Raw genomic sequence first — 21,522 nt, 5'->3', positions numbered from 1 at the left:
ATTTTTTAAATGTTCTATATTATCGTATTTAAATTTTTGCCTTAATGGTTTAAAATTATGGAATTGATTCTGAGAGACATACAGAAAACTCTCATATTATCACTGTGGATTTATAAATTGCTATTGTAGTTCAGCAGTGTTTGCTTTCTGTGTCTCAGGGCGAGGTTGCCCGGTACATGAGATTTCATGGTTGATATGTTGTCTCACATTGGACTGCTCCCTGGTCCTTATCCTTTTGTTTTTCCATGTGAAAAATGCTGCTGGACTGGTGTTAGAATGTGTAAGCATATTTCTTGGGTTTTTCTTTAATTCTTTGCCTATACACACCCCTGTGTGTTACATTCTTGGGGAATGCCAAAACCTGGCCCTTCTGGCCTACAAATTCTTCATTCTGTGGCAGCCATTCTACTAAGGTGAACATGTGTTGAGATTTCGTATTTCCTGTTTTCCAGATCTCTAATTTCTTCCATTTAAAAATGTCATTTTTTTTTTACTCACCCATCTTCATTCCAAAGTGCTTCTTGATGTATGACGCCCAGATTCATTTGTTGTTAGTTCTTGGATATAGCATTTATCACTTTCTTTGTGTCCCTTTTCTCAAAGGGTTGGTCCTTTGCTATTGGTTATTTCCTATTACACAGATGCTAATACATTAAGTCACCTGTCAGAGTATAAGTGGCCCGTACTGCAGAGATGGAATCCTTGCAATAATATCTAATAAAAATACAGTAGGATGGCAGTTGGTTGTCAAACCCTTTTGATCATGCTGGCTAGATCAAGTCTCCCAGAACATCATCCTGTTTATCACTCTCATTTTCCAGAGCCCTCTGTGATATTGTGCATGCACATGGGTGTGTGTGTGTGTGTATGAGTGTGTGTGTACGTGAGTGTGAGTGTGTGTGTGTGAGTGTGTGTGTGAGTGTGTGTGTGTGAGTGTGTGTGTATGTGAGTGTGTGTGTGTGTGTGTGTGTGTGTGTGTGTGTGTGTGTGTGTGTGTGTGTATGTGTGTGTGTGAGTGTGTGTGTGTGTGAATGTGTGTGTATGTGTGTGTGAGTGTGTGTGTATGTGTGTATGTGTGTGTGTGAGTGTGTGTGAGTGTGTACATATGTGAGTGTGCGTGTATGTGAGTGTGTGTGAGTGTGTGTGTGTGAGTCTGTGTGTTTGTGAGTCTGTGTGTGTGTGTGTGTGTGTGTATGTGTGTGTGTAGCACCTCCATCACTTTTGCTTAAACTGTTCACCCTGCCTGTTGCTCTTGATCTTCTTTACTGTTGGCTCACATATCACTAAGCATGAACTCACTTAATGGACCTGTTCCATCTGGCAGTTTTCACACTCAGTCACTCTACTTCTTCTCCAGCTCACAGAGATTCTTCACATTTTCTGGTTACTGAGCATGGTCTTGTTATTGTACTCTGCCTCTACTCTTCAAAGTCAAACAGACATATTTCTCTGCTAGTACTTAAGCACGTACATAGATGTCGTTTTCTTCTTTGCCTTTTTTTTTTATTCTTTTCTATATTTGAGTTTCACCATGCATCTATTGATTACGAGGAGTGTGTGTGTGTCTGTGTGTGCGCGTCTGTGTGTGATAAGGTTCTAAAATAGAAATGTTCTTTTTGGCTCCACAGTGGAAGTGGTGACCCAGGATGAAAGAAAGCTGCTGCACACAACTGCATCCTTACGCTGTTCTCTAAAAACAACCCAGGAACCCTTGATTGTGACATGGCAGAAAAAGAAAGCCGTAGGCCCAGAAAACATGGTCACTTACAGCAAAGCCCATGGGGTTGTCATTCAGCCCACCTACAAAGATAGGATAAACATTACTGAGCTGGGACTCTTGAACACGAGCATCACCTTCTGGAACACAACCCTGGATGATGAGGGTTGCTACATGTGTCTCTTCAACATGTTTGGATCTGGGAAGGTCTCCGGGACAGCTTGCCTTACTCTCTATGGTGAGAATCTTTGAGAATACATTCTCTCTTCTTTCAGAAATATAATTTCCAGGAGCACTGGGTATGTGGTTATGGTGCCTGGATTTTTTTTTTTTTTTTTGATTTATAAACTTGGATGGGTTCACTAGAAGGCTCTTAGCCTTTCCTGACTGTTGTCACTATCCCTGCAGAATTTGGAGAGCTGACGTCACTGCACTAAGTGTTTTGGTTGAAACTATCTTCTCTCTAGGGTCTTGCCATCACCACAATTGAAGGCAATGATGAGGGCACCACATTCTCCACGACAGTGAATTCATCAATCCACTAACTTGGCTTTCAGAGAGCAAATGTGCAATACGTTATCTCTAGAGCCCTTTACAACTATGGAAACCAGCAGCAGAGGCAGAGTAATCCAGCCTGTAGCCAATAGGATGTCTTTCTTGTTTTAGTTCAAGGAAGCAGTTTCAAGATTTCTAAGGGTACAGCCAGCAGATGCTTTTCATAATGAACTGACACCACTGGGACTGTAACAGTGTATAAAGCATTCTTTAAACATCCCATAGGCTTAGTGCTGGGATGGAGTATTTCCTCTTTACTAACACATGGCTGCCATGAAGCATAAGGAGGGACTAAGGAAGACTTTGTAACATCCAGTGTGGTTTTAGGAGGGAGAAGACAAGCCTAGCGAAGACATTACAAATAATGAAGCAAGGCTTTCAGCTTGCTGAGAGAATTGGCCATAGGAAAGGAGAGATTTACTACAAGGTACAACAATATGGGAAATCAGATGGATGCCGGAATCTTCTACTTCCTCTGTCGGTGATGGACCTTCTCAATGTCATGTCAGGCTTCCTTCCCAATTTCCACTTCTTTGTCTGTTTCTCTTTCTTTCTTCCTTTCCCCCTCCTCCCACCCTCTTGTCCTCCTTTCCTTCTTTACTGCTTCTCACTTCATATTTTATAAGTTCTGCAATTTTTCCCTAATTCTTTCCTCTCCTGCTCATTCTTCCTCCATTTCCCAAATGGGAAATCTTTTGCTTTCTATCAAACCATACAATGTACATCTAAGCCATTCTCTGATAACCCCATAGACTATGATACACCGTCTAATCGCATACGCCATACTCATTTTTCCTTACTTTTTTACCTTTCCTGGCACTTACTGAGTCTTGGAATTTGAGCACCCATCTTACAGCTCCACTCCCCCAGCTCCTGACATCTACCCCTCTCTTGAACCTACAGGCACAAACAAGCTTTCACTTATCACTGGCTTCTAATTAACTCGTGGGTTGCAAAGCCAGCTACAGAAGGGTTGGTTTGCACTGGTTGGCAGAAAGAAGGCTGACATTCCAACAGAAATAAAGTTGTTAGCTGGGGAGGCCTTTACAAAGAGAACAGGCTGCAACTAGTGGTGAAATTATATCCTTTTCTTCTAAACATATTTTTCCAGCTTTGTCAGGTTATCCCTGAGGCCCATCCAATAGTCACTCTCTGATTTCCTTAGTTATGGATTCTGAGTTCCTAGCTTGCATTTTGAGTAGGTTTTCAAACTAGGCAATTTGGGGAGGGGGAGCGAGACTGTCTGTCTTATTCAGCTTTTTTTTTTTTTTTTTAATGGATTTTTCTCTAAATAATAGACTCTGGGAACTGCGCCCACCTGTTGCTTCTGATAGGTAAAGGGTATACATAGAGAGAAACACATAACAAAAGATTACTCACACAAAAGATACAGAATAATTAGGATTACACTATATGGAGGAGAAAAATATCATTTCATATCTTATCTTCATGTTTCTATCTAATCAGCCAGTTATGCTAGAGACAAAGTACAGGTATGACATTTCCCATGCAAGGTTTGAACTCACTGGCAGAGATTGGGAAGAAGGTGTGTCATTTTATCTGTCTATCTCCCATTGTCTTTCTATGAGGATTTCCCCCTCATTCCTGTCAGAAAATGCAGAACTCATGCGAGGTGCTTAACTGACGGCAGGCCATGTGTTTTTTTTCTTTTGTCGCAGTACAGCCCATAGTACACCTTCACTACAACTATTTTGAAGACCACCTAAACATCACGTGCTCTGCAACTGCCCGCCCAGCCCCTGCCATCTCCTGGAAGGGCACTGGGTCAGGAATTGAGAATAGTACTGAGAGTCACTCGCATTCAAATGGGACTACATCTGTCACTAGCATCCTCCGGGTCAAAGACCCCAAAACCCAGGTTGGAAAGGAAGTGATCTGCCAGGTTTTATACTTGGGGAATGTGATTGACTACAAGCAGAGTCTGGACAAAGGTAAGAGAGTCTGGGCAAGGGAGACTGTGGTGTGTCTGTTTATGTGCTGGGAAGATGACAATGTTCTTCAGAGACTCTCAACTGCTTAGCAGAGGCCATAGTTAGAACATGGGGCAAGGGCAGGAAGAGCTTAAGGGAGCAAATACAAGTTTTGTTGCAGTCTTCCTATCCACAGAGATGACATTCTAAAACCTCCAGTAGATACATGAAGCTGCAGAGAGTATTGAACCCTGTGTTACACACACACACACACACACACACACACACACACACACACACACACACTGCTATCTGTAGTTAACTGGGCTTTCTAATTACATATGGTAAGAAATTAAGAAAATACAATCACAGAAATCTACTTTAACATTTGTATTTAGAATTCCTTTATGCAAAAAATCATTGAATATAAGAATGAGGTACAAAACCCAGTCAATATGAAAGTCAAGGCAGCTACTCTATGGTTAGAAGAAAGATAGCACACACAGAGTCCTTACACCAGACAATTCACATCCTTGGTGAAGTAGGATGAGGTGACATCAGATTTTATCCATTCATTCCCAATTGCACATGAGCTAAAATTTATGGATTGTGTCTTTCTGGGATTTCTTTTTCATATTTTTGAGCTACACAACAGCTAACTCATGCTCTAGAAAGTAAAATTGCCACAAAGGGTTCATGGGAAACATATTGCTTACATACCCATGGTTGAAATTCATCAACAGGGAAATATTGTCTAGGCAATCACAAAACTGTATGTCCAATAGCCACAGTAGACCATGAAAGTACCTAAGGGGAAGGAGGTGGGCCTTAGCTCAGTCTGGGGATGAGGAAGGTTTCCTAGAAGACCCCATGGACATCTGTGATGAATCTTTAGATGATCATTACTGAGAAAATCCCCGTCTGAAGGCTCACCACTCTTTTAAGAAAAACGGCATTACCATTTGTTTTTCTAGCTTCTCACATGATTCCTTCCAAATGACTCTCTCTGGGACTCATGGATACAAATTTGAGAATGGTATGTGGGTGACTATAGAGAACTTGGTTTCAAGCATGGCTTTCTCTCTCGTTTTGAAACAGTAGTCCTGGGAGTAGCCCCCAGTAATGAGCACCTGAAATGACGGCAGCCCTGTGCGAGTATTTTTCAATAAATAAAACCTGGAAGAGTTGTCCATGTTACCTTCTTGTGCAGTGGCCTCCTGGGAGTAGCTCCTACACACGTGTCTGGATGAACCCCTTAAAACCTCAATGCTAGTTAGAAATTGGGTGTTTAGGTAAATGTTGGTCAAAAAGACTTGTGTGGTGCATTTGGACTTTCACCGAGTGAGTCTTGGGATCAGCCAAGGCCAAGAGCAAACGTCCTTGAAAAATGAGAACTTGAAAAGATAAATCCAGGAATCCTGAATTTGACTTACATGATATACAGTGTTTTCTGTTGCTTGCACAGCATTTATTTATTCTGTGAATATTTACTGATGACGCAAATATGCACCTGTAGAAACCATGGGAATGAGGCAACCCTGAAGACTTTCAGTTCAGTTGTGAAAAGTCTGCTACAGAGAAGGTTCTAGAAGTTTCCTCTCCCTTTGCGTTCTCTCCACCAAAGAGCCAGTGTTTAGCTGGGCTCCACCGAGCACTCCTGGGAAGAGATTTAGTAATGAAAACATAGATTGGAAGAGACGCGGTAGAACAATGATTGAATTGCTTCCAGTGGTCTACATCATGGGATTCGTGAATTTTTCCCCCTTCCTAATTTCCAGTGTATTTAATTTTAAAGAACATGAGGTTTGAAGGCACAAAGATTTGACTAAGCCTCAACTTTTAAATTTTCTACCCTGATATTGAGTTCAATTGGCCTTCTGAGTTAGGAGTGGTTTCAATTTTAAGTCTTTAACTCCTTGAATGTTTTCAGGATTAAGTGGCATTCAAAAAATCTTTTTATTATATGTAACTGCATGAAATATGGTGGCTGTTACTAACATCTAATGGTTTCACAAACCCTGTGAGTTCATGACTTTAAGTTGTAACTATGTATGCACTTCAGGATAATTTTAAAAGAGCTCTCAGGAGTCATAAAAACTTACTTTTTGCTTTTTTCACCTTTTACTTAGCAGACTCTTCTTCTGACTCCCCTTTCTCTTCCTCCCCCTCTGTACAGGATTTTGGTTTTCAGTCCCACTGCTGCTGAGCATTGTTTCTCTGGTAATTCTTCTGGTCTTGATCTCCATCTTATTATACTGGAAACGGCACCGAAATCAGGAGCGGGGTGAGTCATCACAGGGGATGCAAAGAATGAAATAAGGTAAATATTCTTTTCTTTATAATAACTTGTGGTTTGTTTCAGTATGTAAATAAGGGGGCAGCATTGTTAGATTTATTTTTTATAAATACATGAATGCCAGTGCTGTTTAAGAAAAGCTACAAGCTTGCTTTCTTGCAAGTGGACATTTTGGCTTTCCATTTTCTGGGATGTTTTAAAGGCTATTTCATAAGTGAAAAGTAAGAACTCTTAGAAAGAAAATAGGAGTATAGTGATTGGATAATAGTGGAATATTGTGAAACCAGATAAAAAAAATCCTGCACCCACACAGGACCTCTTCACATGCTAATAAGGCCAATCTTTCCTTCTTTTACATCAAGCCACAGCCATCTGACCAGTTAAAAGACTGAAATTGCCCAATACCATCTCATAAAGAGCACTTCCTATGCTGCACTCTCATGATTCCTCAAACACTCTCCACATACAAGTGGTTCACACATGTTCTTGTTATTTCATATTATTCTTCATGCCTTTCCAGGCTGTGAGTTTCTCTTCATCCTCCACCACCAACATTGGCCACAGTATCATATACATATTGCCATATATAATATATATTCCAATAATTATATATATATTGCTCCATAAATGTTCATTTATTAAGTGAGTGAACAGATGCAACTAGCATGAGTAAGATATTTTCCAAATTCACTTCTTCTTGCAGTACCTTATGAACACCAGCCAAGTCTTAGATATTGTAAAGCATCAAATAAGATTGCCACTAAAACAAGAGACATGAGCTATATCTCAGGAAACAAACGCATTTCTTTGCTTTCTGAAGCCTGTGCTTGACTTATTAAGCACAAAGCTGGGATTTTTTTTTTCTTTGAAATGGGAATTTCCTAGGGTTAAGAAGGGGTAGTGTGAGAGTTCCTTCCATCTTAGATAACTGAACTTCAGGGTCAGGGAAGAAAAAAAAAACAGTTGATCTTAAAGTAATATTTTAGATTTTGATTTAAAAATCTAATCTCAAATTCTACCTCATTTCCCTTTTCACTTTATGGTTCCTGGGCTGTTGTTGTTGTTGTTGTTGTTGTTGTTGTGTGTGTGTCCTCACAATGTTTTTGATCACTTATCTTGCCTAAATCTTAAACACCAGATTACTTCATATGAATTTGCAAAATGAGCAATGAGCCTCAAATATCTGTTCCCCTTGTTCTGTCTGCAAGGTTATAAGATCACGACATCGAATGGTATATAAACAGAAGCCATAGAACATCAAGCCCTCCCCCACAATATCAAAGGCAGAAATCTCCCTGATTCTATCTTCTCCAAATATTTCCGTTTTTCAATTAGGTAGTGTGTGAGCCCAGCAAGGGGAACCATTTTTTTTTCTTTGAGGTCAGAATCAGTTCTTATCAGCAGGTTAGAACAGCAAGACGGCTTTCCTGTCTCTCTCCCAACTCAGCAAAAAAAAAAAAAAAAAAAAAAAAAAAAAATATGGTTATCAATGGCATTCACTGTACAATATTCTCTGTTTCAAGCAAAAATGTCCAAAGTCTTCAAATTCATTTATTCAAGTTCATTTTTGACTAAGAATTGTGTTTAAGCCCAAGGTAAATTTCACTAAACAGGGATATTTGCAAGGTAATAGTTCTGTGTCCATTAAGCGAGTCTTAGATTTTTCTAAGGAATAGAATGGCTAAACTCTAGAAAGAGGCAGTCAATGTCTACTAAGTCTTCGCCTCACTTAAGAAATAAATATTCCTGCTCCAGATGAACCTTGTGAACACTTAGCTGCCATTTTGTTTGCAAATATTGACACGGCATATGGCCACGTCAATTCCTCTGAATGCTCAGATTTTGAGTACCTTGATTTTTTTTTTAAGATTGCAGAACTTTAGCAGCCCTAGTATTTGATTGTGTATACTTACAGCTACTAAAATGAAGTGCCAATTATTTTGGAAGCCTAATTGCTCAGAGCTAAGGAAATACTGTCACAGAGAGCCATTTTTTAAGCTATGCAGAACTTTGTGAGAAAGAGAAAAAAGTTAAAGAATATAGTAACACTTATCCCTTTTTTCATGCAATATGTGCACCCACATCTCTCCATTTGCCTTCGTACTTCCCTCCTTTACTTCTGTGCTCTTTCACTTTTCTTCCTGTCACTTTTTGAGGTCATAGAACTTTTAGATATGAAAGAAAACGCAGTCAAAAGCATCGAAGTTCCAACACCAGTGATCACAAAGCTTCTGCTGTGAACATGAAAGAGGAAATGAGAAAGTCGAACTGAATGTGGTGTGTGTGTGCGCGCGCGCGCGTGTGTGTGTGTGTGTGTATGAATGTGTGTGAATGTGTATGAGTGTGTATGTCTGTATATGAATATGTGTGTGTATGAATGTGTGTGAATGTATATGAGTGTGTATGTGTGTATATGAGTATGTGTGTGTATGAATGTGTGTGAATGTATATGAGTGTGTATGTCTGTATATGAGTATGTGTGTATATGAGTATGTGTGTGTGTGAATGTGTATGAGTGTGTATGTGTGTATATGAATATGTGTGTGTATGAATGTGTGTGTATGAGTGTGTGTGTGTATATGAATATGTGTGTGTATGAATGTGTGTGAATGTATATGAGTGTGTATGTCTGTATATGAGTATGTGTGTGTATGAATATGTGTGAATGTATATGAGTGTGTATGTCTGTATATGAGTATGTGTGTGTATGAATGTGTGTGAATGTATATGAGTGTGTATGTGTGTATATGAGTATGTGTGTGTATGAATGTGTGTGAATGTATATGAGTGTGTATGTCTGTATATGAGTATGTGTGTATATGAGTATGTGTGTGTGTGAATGTGTATGAGTGTGTATGTGTGTATATGAATATGTGTGTGTATGAATGTGTGTGTGTATGAGTGTGTGTGTGTATATGAATATGTGTGTGTATGAATGTGTGTGAATGTATATGAGTGTGTATGTCTGTATATGAGTATGTGTGTGTATGAATATGTGTGAATGTATATGAGTGTGTATGTCTGTATATGAGTATGTGTGTGTATGAATGTGTGTGAATGTATATGCGTGTGTGTGTGTGTATGAATGTGTGTATGAATGTGTGTGAATGTATATGAGTGTGTATGTGTGTATATGAGTGTGTGTGTGTGTGTGTGTGTGTGTGTGTGTGTGTGTGTGTGTGAATGAGCAAGTGTGTACTTGGCAGTTAGATAAGAAGAAAGAGAAATGATGCTTGTCCTAACTGAATCTAAACAGACTCATCTCCATGGAGGGCACAGAAGCCAATGCGAATGTGTTCAGTTAGGTCAACATTTATTTGCTAATCCATCAAAACAAAACTCCTTTTACATCCCAATCACAATTCATGGTCCACAAAAATGAAAACAGATTTAGTTTTACCCAGAGGGGCAATCTGTAATAACTGCTGTTGTCTTTGCGTAGAGGTCAGCCTCCCCCAACTCCTCTTGTGATGCAGAACAGTGTAGGACATTGTCCTTTATTCTCTTTTCTGTCATACCATGTGCTCTGGAGGAAGTCGTGATAGCTACTAAGCCACTTTCCACCCAACTCCTAGCAGGATCACCACAGTTGTTTCCCTCGAGTCTACCCTTACAAGACTCAGAATCCTTTCAGGAATATTCTTACTTTGTTTTGCTTCCATGAATCAGTATTTTATTATTGAAATAGAAAGTGAGAAAGAATTCAAAGTTTCCTGGGGAAATTTTCTACCATCCCAAACCATTTTTCTAGTAACAGTTGATGATGTCATAAGTTCGTAACTTCTCCATATACGACAATGAAGTAAAATTGAGGCTGAGAATTAACTTTCATTTCACAATAATCACTCACCATTTATTATGTAGTTCTCAGAAATCGATGAATGAAATTTTGGGTCTGCTGTGGAACAGATCACAGTAGATATCACCACATGTTAGAACTCTCTGTTTTAAGCAGCTAAGTTATTTTCTTCACTTTGGTTTAGTTAATTCAAGACTGGGTTGAAAACAAAAGAACACAGACACTCAAATGAGACATATAGCCTGGACTTCACTTCTTTCATATAGAATATATTTTTGGTCACATAATATTTATCTTGACTTCCATTACTTCCTAGTAACCAGAGACATGAATGGGCTTTTGACAAAGCACAATGATTATATTAATAATTTACTATTTCCTGGATAGGAACATACACTGATTCCTATTTTAAGCACACTATTATGTCAAGCAGTAAAGATTTTTCAGTGAACTTTGTAGTGATAAAATTCATCATTAGCTAGCAAGATAATTCAAAGAGGATTCATTTTTAAAGCATTTAGAACCTTTGTTTTTAAACAATAATGCAATGATCTCCAAATTAAAGGACTGGGTAAGTGAGAACCCATAACCCTATCCCAGAAACTTCCTAATCTTAGGAAGGAATATGATGCCCTATATGAGTGAAGCAACGGGGAACCTTTAATAAACTATTCAGGCTAGCATTACTGGGAAAATGTACTCCAAGCCTATATGAAAAAATGTGCATGTTTTCTCATGTGTAAAACTGGTACTCATCATTTCACAATGGCATGACAAAATCTGATCACCAATTTCTTGGCTGCCAGGCTCTCAAAGCCTGGGTTTTCTTGCATGGAACTCTTCTCCAAAACCCTACAAAACATCGTGGAATAAAATGAATCAAATCCTGAGTTTCACTCTATGGCAAGAACACCTGAGGAATGAGGCATCATAATATTCTGTACAGCAACTAAGTGGCAGTTTAGCTCTAAGGTGGACCTCCAACTCCTTAGCTGCTTCACCATGGAGATCTAGATCACCTGTTCACATTAGCAATATTTATTACACAAATTAATGAAATAACAAGGATTAGAACATTTTCAAGCTGCATAATCCTCTGCTGTCATTTATTACTTTGAAGTTTAGCTTATGTGAAAGAACATAATAGTCTTGTCTATTACCAGTTGTGTTCTTTCGAACTGCTGTGCCTCCTACCCTTGTCGTCTACACTTTGAACCTCGGCTGTACAGATCCACACTTCATTATTAGAATAACCAACTTTATGTTATCTAAGTTGGAAGAGGTTGATTTATTTTACAAAAGTACACAAATAGCCTAGTCGAAGGAAGATAAATACTATGTTTTCTTTTTTTCTTCTATTCTTTTTATTTTTCGGAGCTGGGGACCGAACCCAGGGCCTTGAGCTTGCTAGGCAAGCGCTCTACCACTGAGCTAAATCCCCAACCCCTTAAAGTCAGATTTTCAACATAGGAGCCAGTGGGCTAAAATCAGGGTACCTTTTTTTTTGTTCTTTTTTTTTTTTTTCCGGAGCTGGGGACCGAACCCAGGGCCTTGCGCTTCCTAGGCGAGCGCTCTAACCACTGAGCTAAATCCCCAACCCCTAAAATCAGGGTACCTTTAAAGCTATCTTCCTTTCTGCAAATTCTAGAAGAAAATCAATGACCTGTGTCTATTCAGGTGTTTCAGACTGAGTTCATTCCTTGTTTTTTGTGTTTGTTTGCTTGTTTGTTTGTTTGTTTGTTTGTTTGTTTGTTTGTTTTACTTGTTTCCATGGATACAGAGGTAGTGATGGCCATTTAGGCCATTCTCAAATTGAGTTTCTCGCTGACTCCTCTTACCTTCATAAAGACTTGTGTGCTTGCAGCAGGCTTATCTCTATCTCTAGGCTCTTAATTAAATCAATCATACAGACAAACTCATTCTTCCATGGAAGGTATTCCTTCTCACTTTCTGGAGACTAGAATGGGGATGAAACAATACAACCATGTTCCTACCACACAGGCAGAGGCAGACTGGAGTAAGTGGAGAGACAGGTGTTACCTGGCCTCCAAGTACAGGCATCCATTCAATATCTTAGCCTTGCTTAGTTCAAGACAACGTGACAACGTTGTATCCAAGAGCATGGTCAGACCCTCTGAACACATCACTTTAGCTTTCTCATTCAAGCCTTGCCTCCTTCCAACAAAGCAAGACTTTACAGTATTTTTCAAGATTATATTATATTTTCTGTGTCTCAAGTCTTGAACACACACAAAAAAAATAATATGTAACTTCTGTTTTCTGTTCTTCATTAGTCATCACTGACTGTGACATTACCAAAATGGGTTCTTTTCATTGGAACCTCAATTCTTACATACTTCCTGCATCTCTGTACCCACACACGCATCACAGCAGCCAGCGTTACTGACCTTGTCCTGATATCTTAGTCATAAGTCCATTTGAATTCTCTGCAAGAGCAAGGTAAAATAGTACACTTAGCACTGTACATCATGATATCAGATAAGACCAAACTGATCTTTCCCATCCATCATAACTTAGTAAGACACAAGTTTCTAACTAGGCATGATGGTACATGCCTGTAATATCAACAACTGAGATGTTGAAACAAAGGAATTTCAAGTTTAAGATTGGCCTGTGCTATGTAGTCAAAGACTGTCTAAAGAGGGGGAAAATGGAGATTTCTGAATCTCTGATATTGAGAGAACAATATTATGGGGTCATTATAGATATTGAGTACCTATTTTCCTCATCACTCTTTAACGTACACACTCCTTTCACGCACGCGCGAGCACACACACACACACACACACACACACACACACATACACACACACACACCCCTCAGTATAGCATGTAGATGTATCTTCTCTTGGTGACTTTTTCCTTTCATAACCTTCAATACAACCTTCTATTTCACAATAGAGCGTTATGGAAGTTTCTGTAGACCAGAGAGCAGCACAATACGGCTTATTTCTCTCTTCAGTAAAGCAAACTAGAAAGAACTTGTCATCATCAGTTCTCCCAACTCTAAACATCTCTGTGGTCAATGGTTTATGACATTTATACAACAAAAAAGAAAAGATTAGCCTTGTATTTTGTAGCTCTTTTGAAGATTATTTTTACTAAATATTATTGGGGCTTTTCATCTTCACAATGTGTGTATCAATAATTTCAGCTCGATTATTTGTATCACTTTTTAGACTGACAAAATTATATTAATAACAAAATACAATGCTTTGAATGTATGTACAGGTTAAATCAAGCTAAGGAATACCACTTGTTCACTATATGTTAAACTATTTTATTAAAACACTTACAAGCTAAGATTTTAGTCCTTTTCAAGTGCTTGATGACCTTGTTACCATAGTCACCATGTGTTACAATACGTTTCTGGAACTCGTTGTCTGTTTAACTGAAATTCCCTTCATCTTCCCAATGCTACTTGAGAAAATTCTACAATTGTATTCCTGTCTTTAATAAGTCAATATTTTAACTTTCTCTTTTAACAAAGGGTATTATAAATGACCTACAGAGTTGGTTATTTTCTAATTATTCATTTGTTTTATTCTCAACTATAACCACTTCTTCACCGATTCTTATAAAGTCCTATTTGTTTAAAACAAATAGCTGGGTACCTATGCTCCTTTCTCTGCATTTGGAAATTAGGAGCAATGCAGTGAAGATTTTAAAGGAAATGCATGCAATTAGAAAAATGCTAAAAAAAAAAAAAAAAAAAAGCCAGCGCCAGCTAGCTTAGGGGATTGCCAGCAGAGTTACTCTTGTCAAGTTATTTAGTACAAATGATTTCATCATTTATAGTTTCAAACTACCAGCAATTTGACCATTGGCCTATGCCATTAAGACTCCATTCACATCACTGAATCACATCACTGAAGGTTCCAATAAGTGCTGGTTTCTATTGTTTCTAAGTCTATGGTCCCTTTTGGTTTTAGCAATGTGTATTTAAGCATTTGCACACATGATAACAGGAGGAGAGCTCATAGAGGTGAACAGAGAAAAGGACATGGGGGTTACAGCAAGCGGGATTTGAGGGAACAGAACTCAGAAACTGATTTGAACACAGGAATAGGCGTAATTGGGAAGCAGAACACACAGTATTTGTTTCACAAGCAGGTTTAGAAGTTCAAAAGCAAGATAAGGTGAGAAGGGAGAAAAGGCAGAAGATGCATATACTGAAATGAGCTTATTATGCCTAACATTGATTTGTTGATATGGATAATATAAATTGCTTCATTTAGAAGATGTAGAATTATTTTGGCTAAACTGAGTTGTTTGGGAAGGATGTAGAGGGCTAGGAGGATGAGGAAGCTGGTTATTTAACTCATTTAGGTATTATAATATATATTATACATGACTCACTATAGAGACATTTATATTAGACAGAAAAGCCATAGATGGACTAACAGTGAAGGATACTATGAAAAACTAAAAATAGCATTGTGAGCAAACCATATATAGCATACAATGAAAGGGAAGATTGGGGAGCAAGAACCACTTATTTAAGAGAAGTAGTCTGAGATCAGCTTCTCTGGGTTGTTTAGACTAAGGACCTGGAAATAGAAAACAAACCAGCCATGGAGGAAAGCAGAGATAGTTGACCTCTAGCAAAAGAGTTACAAATTCAAAGTCTCAAGAGAAACCATTAAGATTTTAGAACACTCCGACATGGAGTATAGTCTGAGAAACTATACCCACCCTAAATCTACTTCTTACTCATCTGCAGTAAAGTGTAAGTTCAGACTAAATGGATGATATAAAAACAACTTGACAGGGCAAGTTCATGTCTGTTAAGTACAATAATTTAAAAAAAATCAATTTTGGCATAAATTCTTCTCTTTTATTTTCTTTTTATTATAATAATTCACTTGTATTAAAATACTGGGATATGTTAAGGGAGAAGACAGTGAATTACTGACAGCTGCTGAAAATGTTGGCATCTAAAATATGTAGAACTCTGGAAGATCCAGTAAAGTGACCTAAGAGGACACAAAATGGGAGGGAGGGACCAAGGTTAAATACCAAGTCTGATATCTCACTATCTACATTCCTTGTGGGGAATATGACATCATCCCATTCTAGGCAGTCATTAACTCTTGAAAACCTTTTTGACTTAATAGTGATTATTCCCAGTCTGATGTCCTCAAGCTACAACCCAGAGAGAACAAAGCCGAGGGTTCTTCTTAGTTAGACCTCTCCAATCACTTGGTATTCTTGAGCATGTGCCTTGCTTTGTAACCTTAGGTGATTCTCTAGTCGATTACTAGGCCAAAAGTGTGGGATCAAGAGCTTAAGGACGAAGGAGATAGGGTCCTTGAACTAGAGCATTGTTAGTTCAAAGCCATTCTGGGCTTCACAGTGAATCAGTGAGTTCCTGGACAGCCTCCTGGACTATAGAGTGAAAGTTTATATCCAAAAGGAAAGGAAAGAAAGGAAAAAATGGAGAGAGGGGAGAAGGAGGGGGAAACTGTACACTGAGAGATCCCTGTATTTCTTAATTCTGTTGTTAATTGCTTAAAGTATATTGAGAAATAAGAAATGCCCAATGTTGACACACTTCTCTTTCTTTTATTCAGAGCTCTAGAGGAATTATACAGAACCCTGGACGTGTTTCCCTGGTCTACTTGAATCTGATGTTGAAGAAAAGCAGGAGGGAAAAGGTCATTCTCCATAGGACCTAAAAAAGAGCAAAAGATGCAGAAGGAAGCCTGTGAGGGATTTGACTTTTTGCTGCTGTCCCGGGTTCTCAGTATTTACATTCCAAGAGGAAGTTGTGTGCCTCGGGTCTGTTGTAGGACTTGATTTTTGTGGAGCGATGCAGTGTCATTGCTGTTAGAAAGGCACCAGACTTAGAATCACCAGTGCCAAGCCAGCTCGCAGACCGACTAGGGTTCCCACCGGAGGGACAAATCGTAGTCAACTTACCTCACAGAGCTTCCTGGTCTTTACACAAAGTAGAAAGGAGTGGGACCAGAAAATTTGCCATGTCTGAGATCTGATGGAATTTTAGGAAGAAAACTGAAGAGCGATCAAAAGAAGAAGAGAGAACACAGAAGGGTCAAAGAGCTTCGGAGAGTACCTTTTGCCTTTCTGTTGGGGTCCCACCTCTGGTTTTGTTCTTAGGTCCACCAGTGTGTTTCCCTGTTGTTTGAGTATCTAATTGACTACCTGCTACTGTTCTGCTGATTGTTGGCCTTGCTAAAATCCCTGATCCCCCTGCCGTTCTCTATGTGCTTCTATGAGGGTTACTATGATGAAAATAGAGAAGAATTTAGTGTGAAGTGACATTGGCAACCGTAATGTGTCCATTTAACTTATTTTTATAGCACGTAGGCAAATACCGTTAGTCTTAGCAAGTAGTTCACATCTTTACAAAAGCATGCTTTCCCTGTCCATTTGGCCCAGGATATCACCCTCTTTGAGGCCATTCTGAATCCTGTCTCGTGTAACGATAATATATATGAAAACAGATGTGTTAAGAATTTCCTGTACAGCAGTCAGTTGTATATTCTCTCTCTCTCTCAACTTCTTTTTCTGTGACTTTATTTTTCACAAAGAGAAGGCAACTGTGGAATACAATCGCTTTGTTCTGAAGACATTTGTGGACTATAATTCTTAACCCTTTGACAGAACTAGTGACGTTGTTTTCTGTATCTTTTGCTTCATCTGTCTCTGTAGAGTGACCTAGGAATTCAAGTGTAAGTTGTTTTCATTGTCAAACTCGATATTTATATACTTGGTATGCTTTTCATGTGTTATTTAATTCCATATAATTTTCCTATATTTGTATTAAAATACTGAGCGATTCAAAGTGTCAACTAAATAGTTGATGTGTGACATTCCCTTGAGAAATATAGAAATAAAGAATAACACTTGGATTTTTTTTCTCTGTATTTGAAACCTTCAGTTGACCTTTCTGCTTACTCATGGGTGGTATCTGAGGTGGTCAATGAGAATTACTGTAGGTAAGTGTCTTTTGACGTTATTCTAGAGTTAAGGAGTTTCCTAGGTATGCTCTTTTGGTTTTACCTTTAAATACCAGACTTCGAAAAAAGAATAGCTTAGATTGTTTCTGGCGCCATAGTAATTAGCACTCTGTCTTGCTGTGTTCCTGGTGCCTTGGCTGAATCACTGCTGTGTCAGGCAGGAGGAATGAAAGAAATGTCTCCAAAGTGCCCTTCTCAGGACTCACTCCTCTCATTATTCAAGGACATTATTGAGACCCACAAGGAGTTTTTTATTGCATTTTTAATTTACATGTCAAATGTTATCCCCTTTCCGAGTTTCCCATCTATAAACCTTTTATACCATCTCCCCTCCCCCTTCTTCTATGAGGGGGTTCCCCCTCTGCAACCACCCATCCCTTCCTGCCTCCCCACCCTGACATTCCCTACTCTGAGGGAGTCTAGCCTTGGCAGGACCAACGGCTTATTCTCTCATTGGTGCCCAACCAGGCCTTCCTCAGCTACATATGCAGTTGGAACCATGGGTCAGTCCACCACAGTTTCTAGGTGACACTAATTATTTATCTTGATAGCTACCATATCTGAGCTGGAAACATCAAATTTAAAAGGAAATTGTATAAGCACATGAAGCTGTCAATGTTGTGAACCCCACCTGTCAGAGTTTATGGTCAACTCCACAGCACGCTTGCAAAAGAATTAGAGTGAAAAGCACAAATAGGTCACTGGGGCTGTTGGGAAAGTAGTTTTCATTCAGTGGACCCATTGCAATGGCCTTGGAACAAAAGTAAGGATGGGTAAATTAAAGAATAGGTAATGAAGCCTTATGTTCCTTTCTCAAAGCAACTCGTACCTAGGTAGATATGTCCATACGACCTAAGATTTTGATCATTCATCCCATCCCTTTATTGAGGCCATTGCTTTTCTTAGAGTTCATCTTCCAAGTAGACTTCAGAGAGCGCTACATTAATTTTTTTTCATTTTCTTTACAATTTACTTTTTTATTCACTTTACATCCCACCACAGCCCCCTCTCTCCTCTCCTAATCCTACCTTTACAAATCTGCCCTCCCTGCACCCCTCCCATTCTCCTCAGAGAAGGTGGAGTTCCCTCGGGTACCATACACCCCCATGACCCCCAAACAGCTAGTCCCAGCAGGACTAGGCACATCCTCTCCCACTGAAGCCCAACCAGGTAGTTCAGGTAGAGGAAGAGATCTAATAGCAGGGAACAGACCTAGAAAGTTCTTGCTCCACTTGTTAAAGGATCCGCATGAAGACAAAGCTGCACATTTGATACAAATGTTTAGGGGGGCATATTCCAGCCCATGCATGCTCCTTACTTTGAGGCCCAGTCTCTGTGAGCTCTTATCGGCCCGGGTTAGTTGACTCTGTGGGTCTTCTTGTGGTGCCCTTGATTCCTCAGACCTGCTCAATTTTATTCCCCACTCTGCACAAGATACCCCGAACTCCACTTGATATTTGGCTATGAGTCTCTGCATCTGCCTCCGTCTGCTGCCGGATGAAGTCTCTCAGGAGACAATTACTCTCCTGTCTGCTAGCATAGCAGAGTGCCATTAATAGTGTCAGAGGTTGGCTTTCTCACATGGGAGGAGTCTCAACATGGGGCAGTCATTCGTTAGCTGTTTCTTCAGTCTCTGCTCCATCCTCATCACTGCCCATCTTGTAGGCAAGACAAAATTTGGGTTGAAGGTTTTTGTGGGTGGATTAATGCTCCCTCCCCTCCTCTGAAAGTCCTTCTTGGCTACAGAAGATGGCCAGTTCAGTCTCCAGATCTCTATCTGGTAGGAACCTGAGCTAAGGCCATCCCCCCACACTCCTGGATGAGGGAGGATACCTGGATTAATTATTTTTGGTTCACTAATTTACATCAGCATGCTGATTGGCTCATCAATTGCCCATCAGAATACTGAGGCAATTGTACTTAAGCCAGGTGTGTTTCATGGACATATCAAGTAGTAGGGTTGGAAAGAAATAAAAAAAAAAGAAAAAAGAAAAAATGTAATTAAGAACATGTTCCCTTGTCTGAGAAGGCAGACAAACTAAACTTGGAGTCTCACTTTCTCTCTGCATGCTTCCTTCTACTAGACCAGCACTCCCACACTCATTCTGAAATTTCAATTATGAAGGATCCTTTGAATGTTTATGCATTAGAAAGAATAGTTTGAACTTTGCACAGTAAAGCAACCCGGGAAAGTTATAAAGTTTTTGGTTCACAATAGTTCAGTCACATCCATCTCTGCTAAAATTTTAGAAAAATTCCATGATAGAGGTAGCCCATTCAGAACCAAGGGGGAAACAAAAGAATTCTTTGATGCTGAGCTGAAACTGAAAATGATGTTTGGTTCTCTCACAACTTAGACATTCACCTTGAGAATGATTCACAGCCATGGTCACAAAGAGAACAAAACCCATGTTATTACTAGACACTGTAGGATTTCCCTCTACATAGAAAGTTCCAGATCTTCCAGGATAATACAGTACCCCTTGTCTCAAACTAATATACAAACAAAGCAAACTAAGCAACCAATCTTAGATAAAGATTTTCACTTCCTGAAATAAACTTTGAAAATGATTCCCCCCCCGTATGTTTTAGTGATTAAATTGTTTTGTGTTCTCAAAATATTCTCATTTGACCTTCACATTCCTTAGAGTTGCTCAGGCAAATTAATTCTTAGGAAGCCACAGAGAGCTATGATACAACTCAAGCAATTCACCCTATGCACAGGTATCATAACCATTAGAGCCTCCAGAGTAGGAAAGGTATTAAATTCCATTTTTGTGGATATCAAAAATGAGAGTGCAGACAACAGTGGGCATTTGAAATAGGGTTAAAGTTCTAGTTCCAACTTCTAGACTTCCTGTCCAATATTTTCCCTTCAAACTTCCGTCTACACCCATTACTGTACTGTGACCCACCTCACATCCGATGTATCAGAGTTTCCTGTTTGTTCTATCAAGATGGTCAGTCTCTGTCACCTACTTTAACTCTGTCCCCTGGTCTAAATCATCACCTTTCAATCCTGAATCATTCCTAGAGCTTCCTAATTAATTTCCCTGCTTCTCTTTCCTACTCTTTCCAGTATATTTTAAACATGACTGTTTTAAAATATAACAAGTCAGACTCTTGCACAGATGTCTTAAGTGACTTTTTAGTTCACATTGTATAGAAGCAAATGTCTATGTGGGCCTTCAGGATGCTGCTGACACTTACGGTCACTAACAGCTCTGATATTTTGCCAATATTCTGGACACATTTCTACCTCTGAGCCCTGGTGTTTGTCTCCCTGTCTAAAGTCTCTCACATCACTTCACAGTTCTTACCTTTCTGCTGACAGATTACCCCCACCTCCTTCTGCTGGCTTTCCCCCATTGCTTGCTTCCCTAGGTAGCATATTGTACCTGGTACATGTTTAATCTGTCCGTTATCTACCTCCCTTGCTATTTCATAAGCATCATGGGGGATTATTTTATTTTCTAGTAAATCTTTACTGGGCTTGAGATATTGCTCAATAGGTAAAACATTTGCCTCGAATGCACAAAGCTTCAAATTCAAACCCCAACACGCGTGAGCCAGGTATGGTGGTGCACACTCAGAATCCCACAACAGAGGAGGTGGAGGTGGGAGGATCAAAAATTCAAAGTCATTCTTGGCTGCATAGCAAGTTCAAGGCCATCTTAGGATACCGAAGACTGCCTAAATCAAAACAAATCAATCAATTCACCTAATCAACATTCCCTGATTGAAGTTTTTGATTTATAATTTATGGAAGGGAGGAGAAATCCATACAACTTTGCCTTTGTGCATCCTTTCTGTCCTATAGAGCAGCATGTGACTATGTTCTCCAGTACGAAACAAGCTTTAAAAGTTGGCAGTTATGGTGCCATGGAGATGGTTTAGTCAAGTTTACTCCCAGGCCCATGTGAAAATTCATGTGCAATAGTGCATACCTGTAACTCGAGTTCTGAGAAGGCAACACTGGAATCTCTGGATTACAACCAAGCACTGCCACATCTATGTTTTAAGCACTGAGGGTCTAACTCAGACCCTCATGATTGTAACCCCAGGCTAGGAGACAGTCAAGAAGATCCTGGGGAGCTCTAGGAACAGCGGAAACCCCTCATTTCTAAATTAATAGATAGGTAGGTATGTAGGTGGGTAGGTAGGTAGTGTGTGTGTGTGTGTGTGTGTGAGAGAGAGAGAGAGAGAGAGAGAGAGAGAGA

General features: G+C 39.4%; 1 protein-coding gene across 4 annotated transcripts in view; it reads left to right on the top strand.

Moving 5' to 3' along the window:
* Window positions 1–7,693, top strand: part of LOC116898875 (OX-2 membrane glycoprotein) — a 19,085-nt gene extending 11,392 nt beyond the window's left edge. For 2 of the 4 annotated variants that reach the window (XM_032900246.1, XM_032900245.1), the window contains 3 exons: window positions 1,629–1,955; window positions 3,957–4,224; window positions 6,380–7,693. In XM_032900246.1, coding sequence (XP_032756137.1) covers window positions 1,875–1,955; window positions 3,957–4,224; window positions 6,380–6,522 — 492 coding nt within the window. In that variant the 5' untranslated portion in view covers window positions 1,629–1,874 and the 3' untranslated portion in view covers window positions 6,523–7,693. Of the gene's footprint in view, window positions 1–1,628; window positions 1,956–3,951; window positions 4,225–6,379 lie in introns of all 4 variants that reach the window. The other 2 variants (XM_032900243.1, XM_032900244.1) reach the window with 2 other exon arrangements.
* Window positions 7,694–21,522: the final 13,829 nt, after the last annotated feature.

Source organism: Rattus rattus, chromosome 4 (genome assembly GCF_011064425.1).
Source record: "Rattus rattus isolate New Zealand chromosome 4, Rrattus_CSIRO_v1, whole genome shotgun sequence".
Classification (NCBI taxonomy): domain Eukaryota; kingdom Metazoa; phylum Chordata; class Mammalia; order Rodentia; family Muridae; genus Rattus; species Rattus rattus.
The sequence above is the reverse complement of the archived record's forward strand: the minus strand, read 5'-3'. Positions and strand labels throughout refer to the sequence as shown.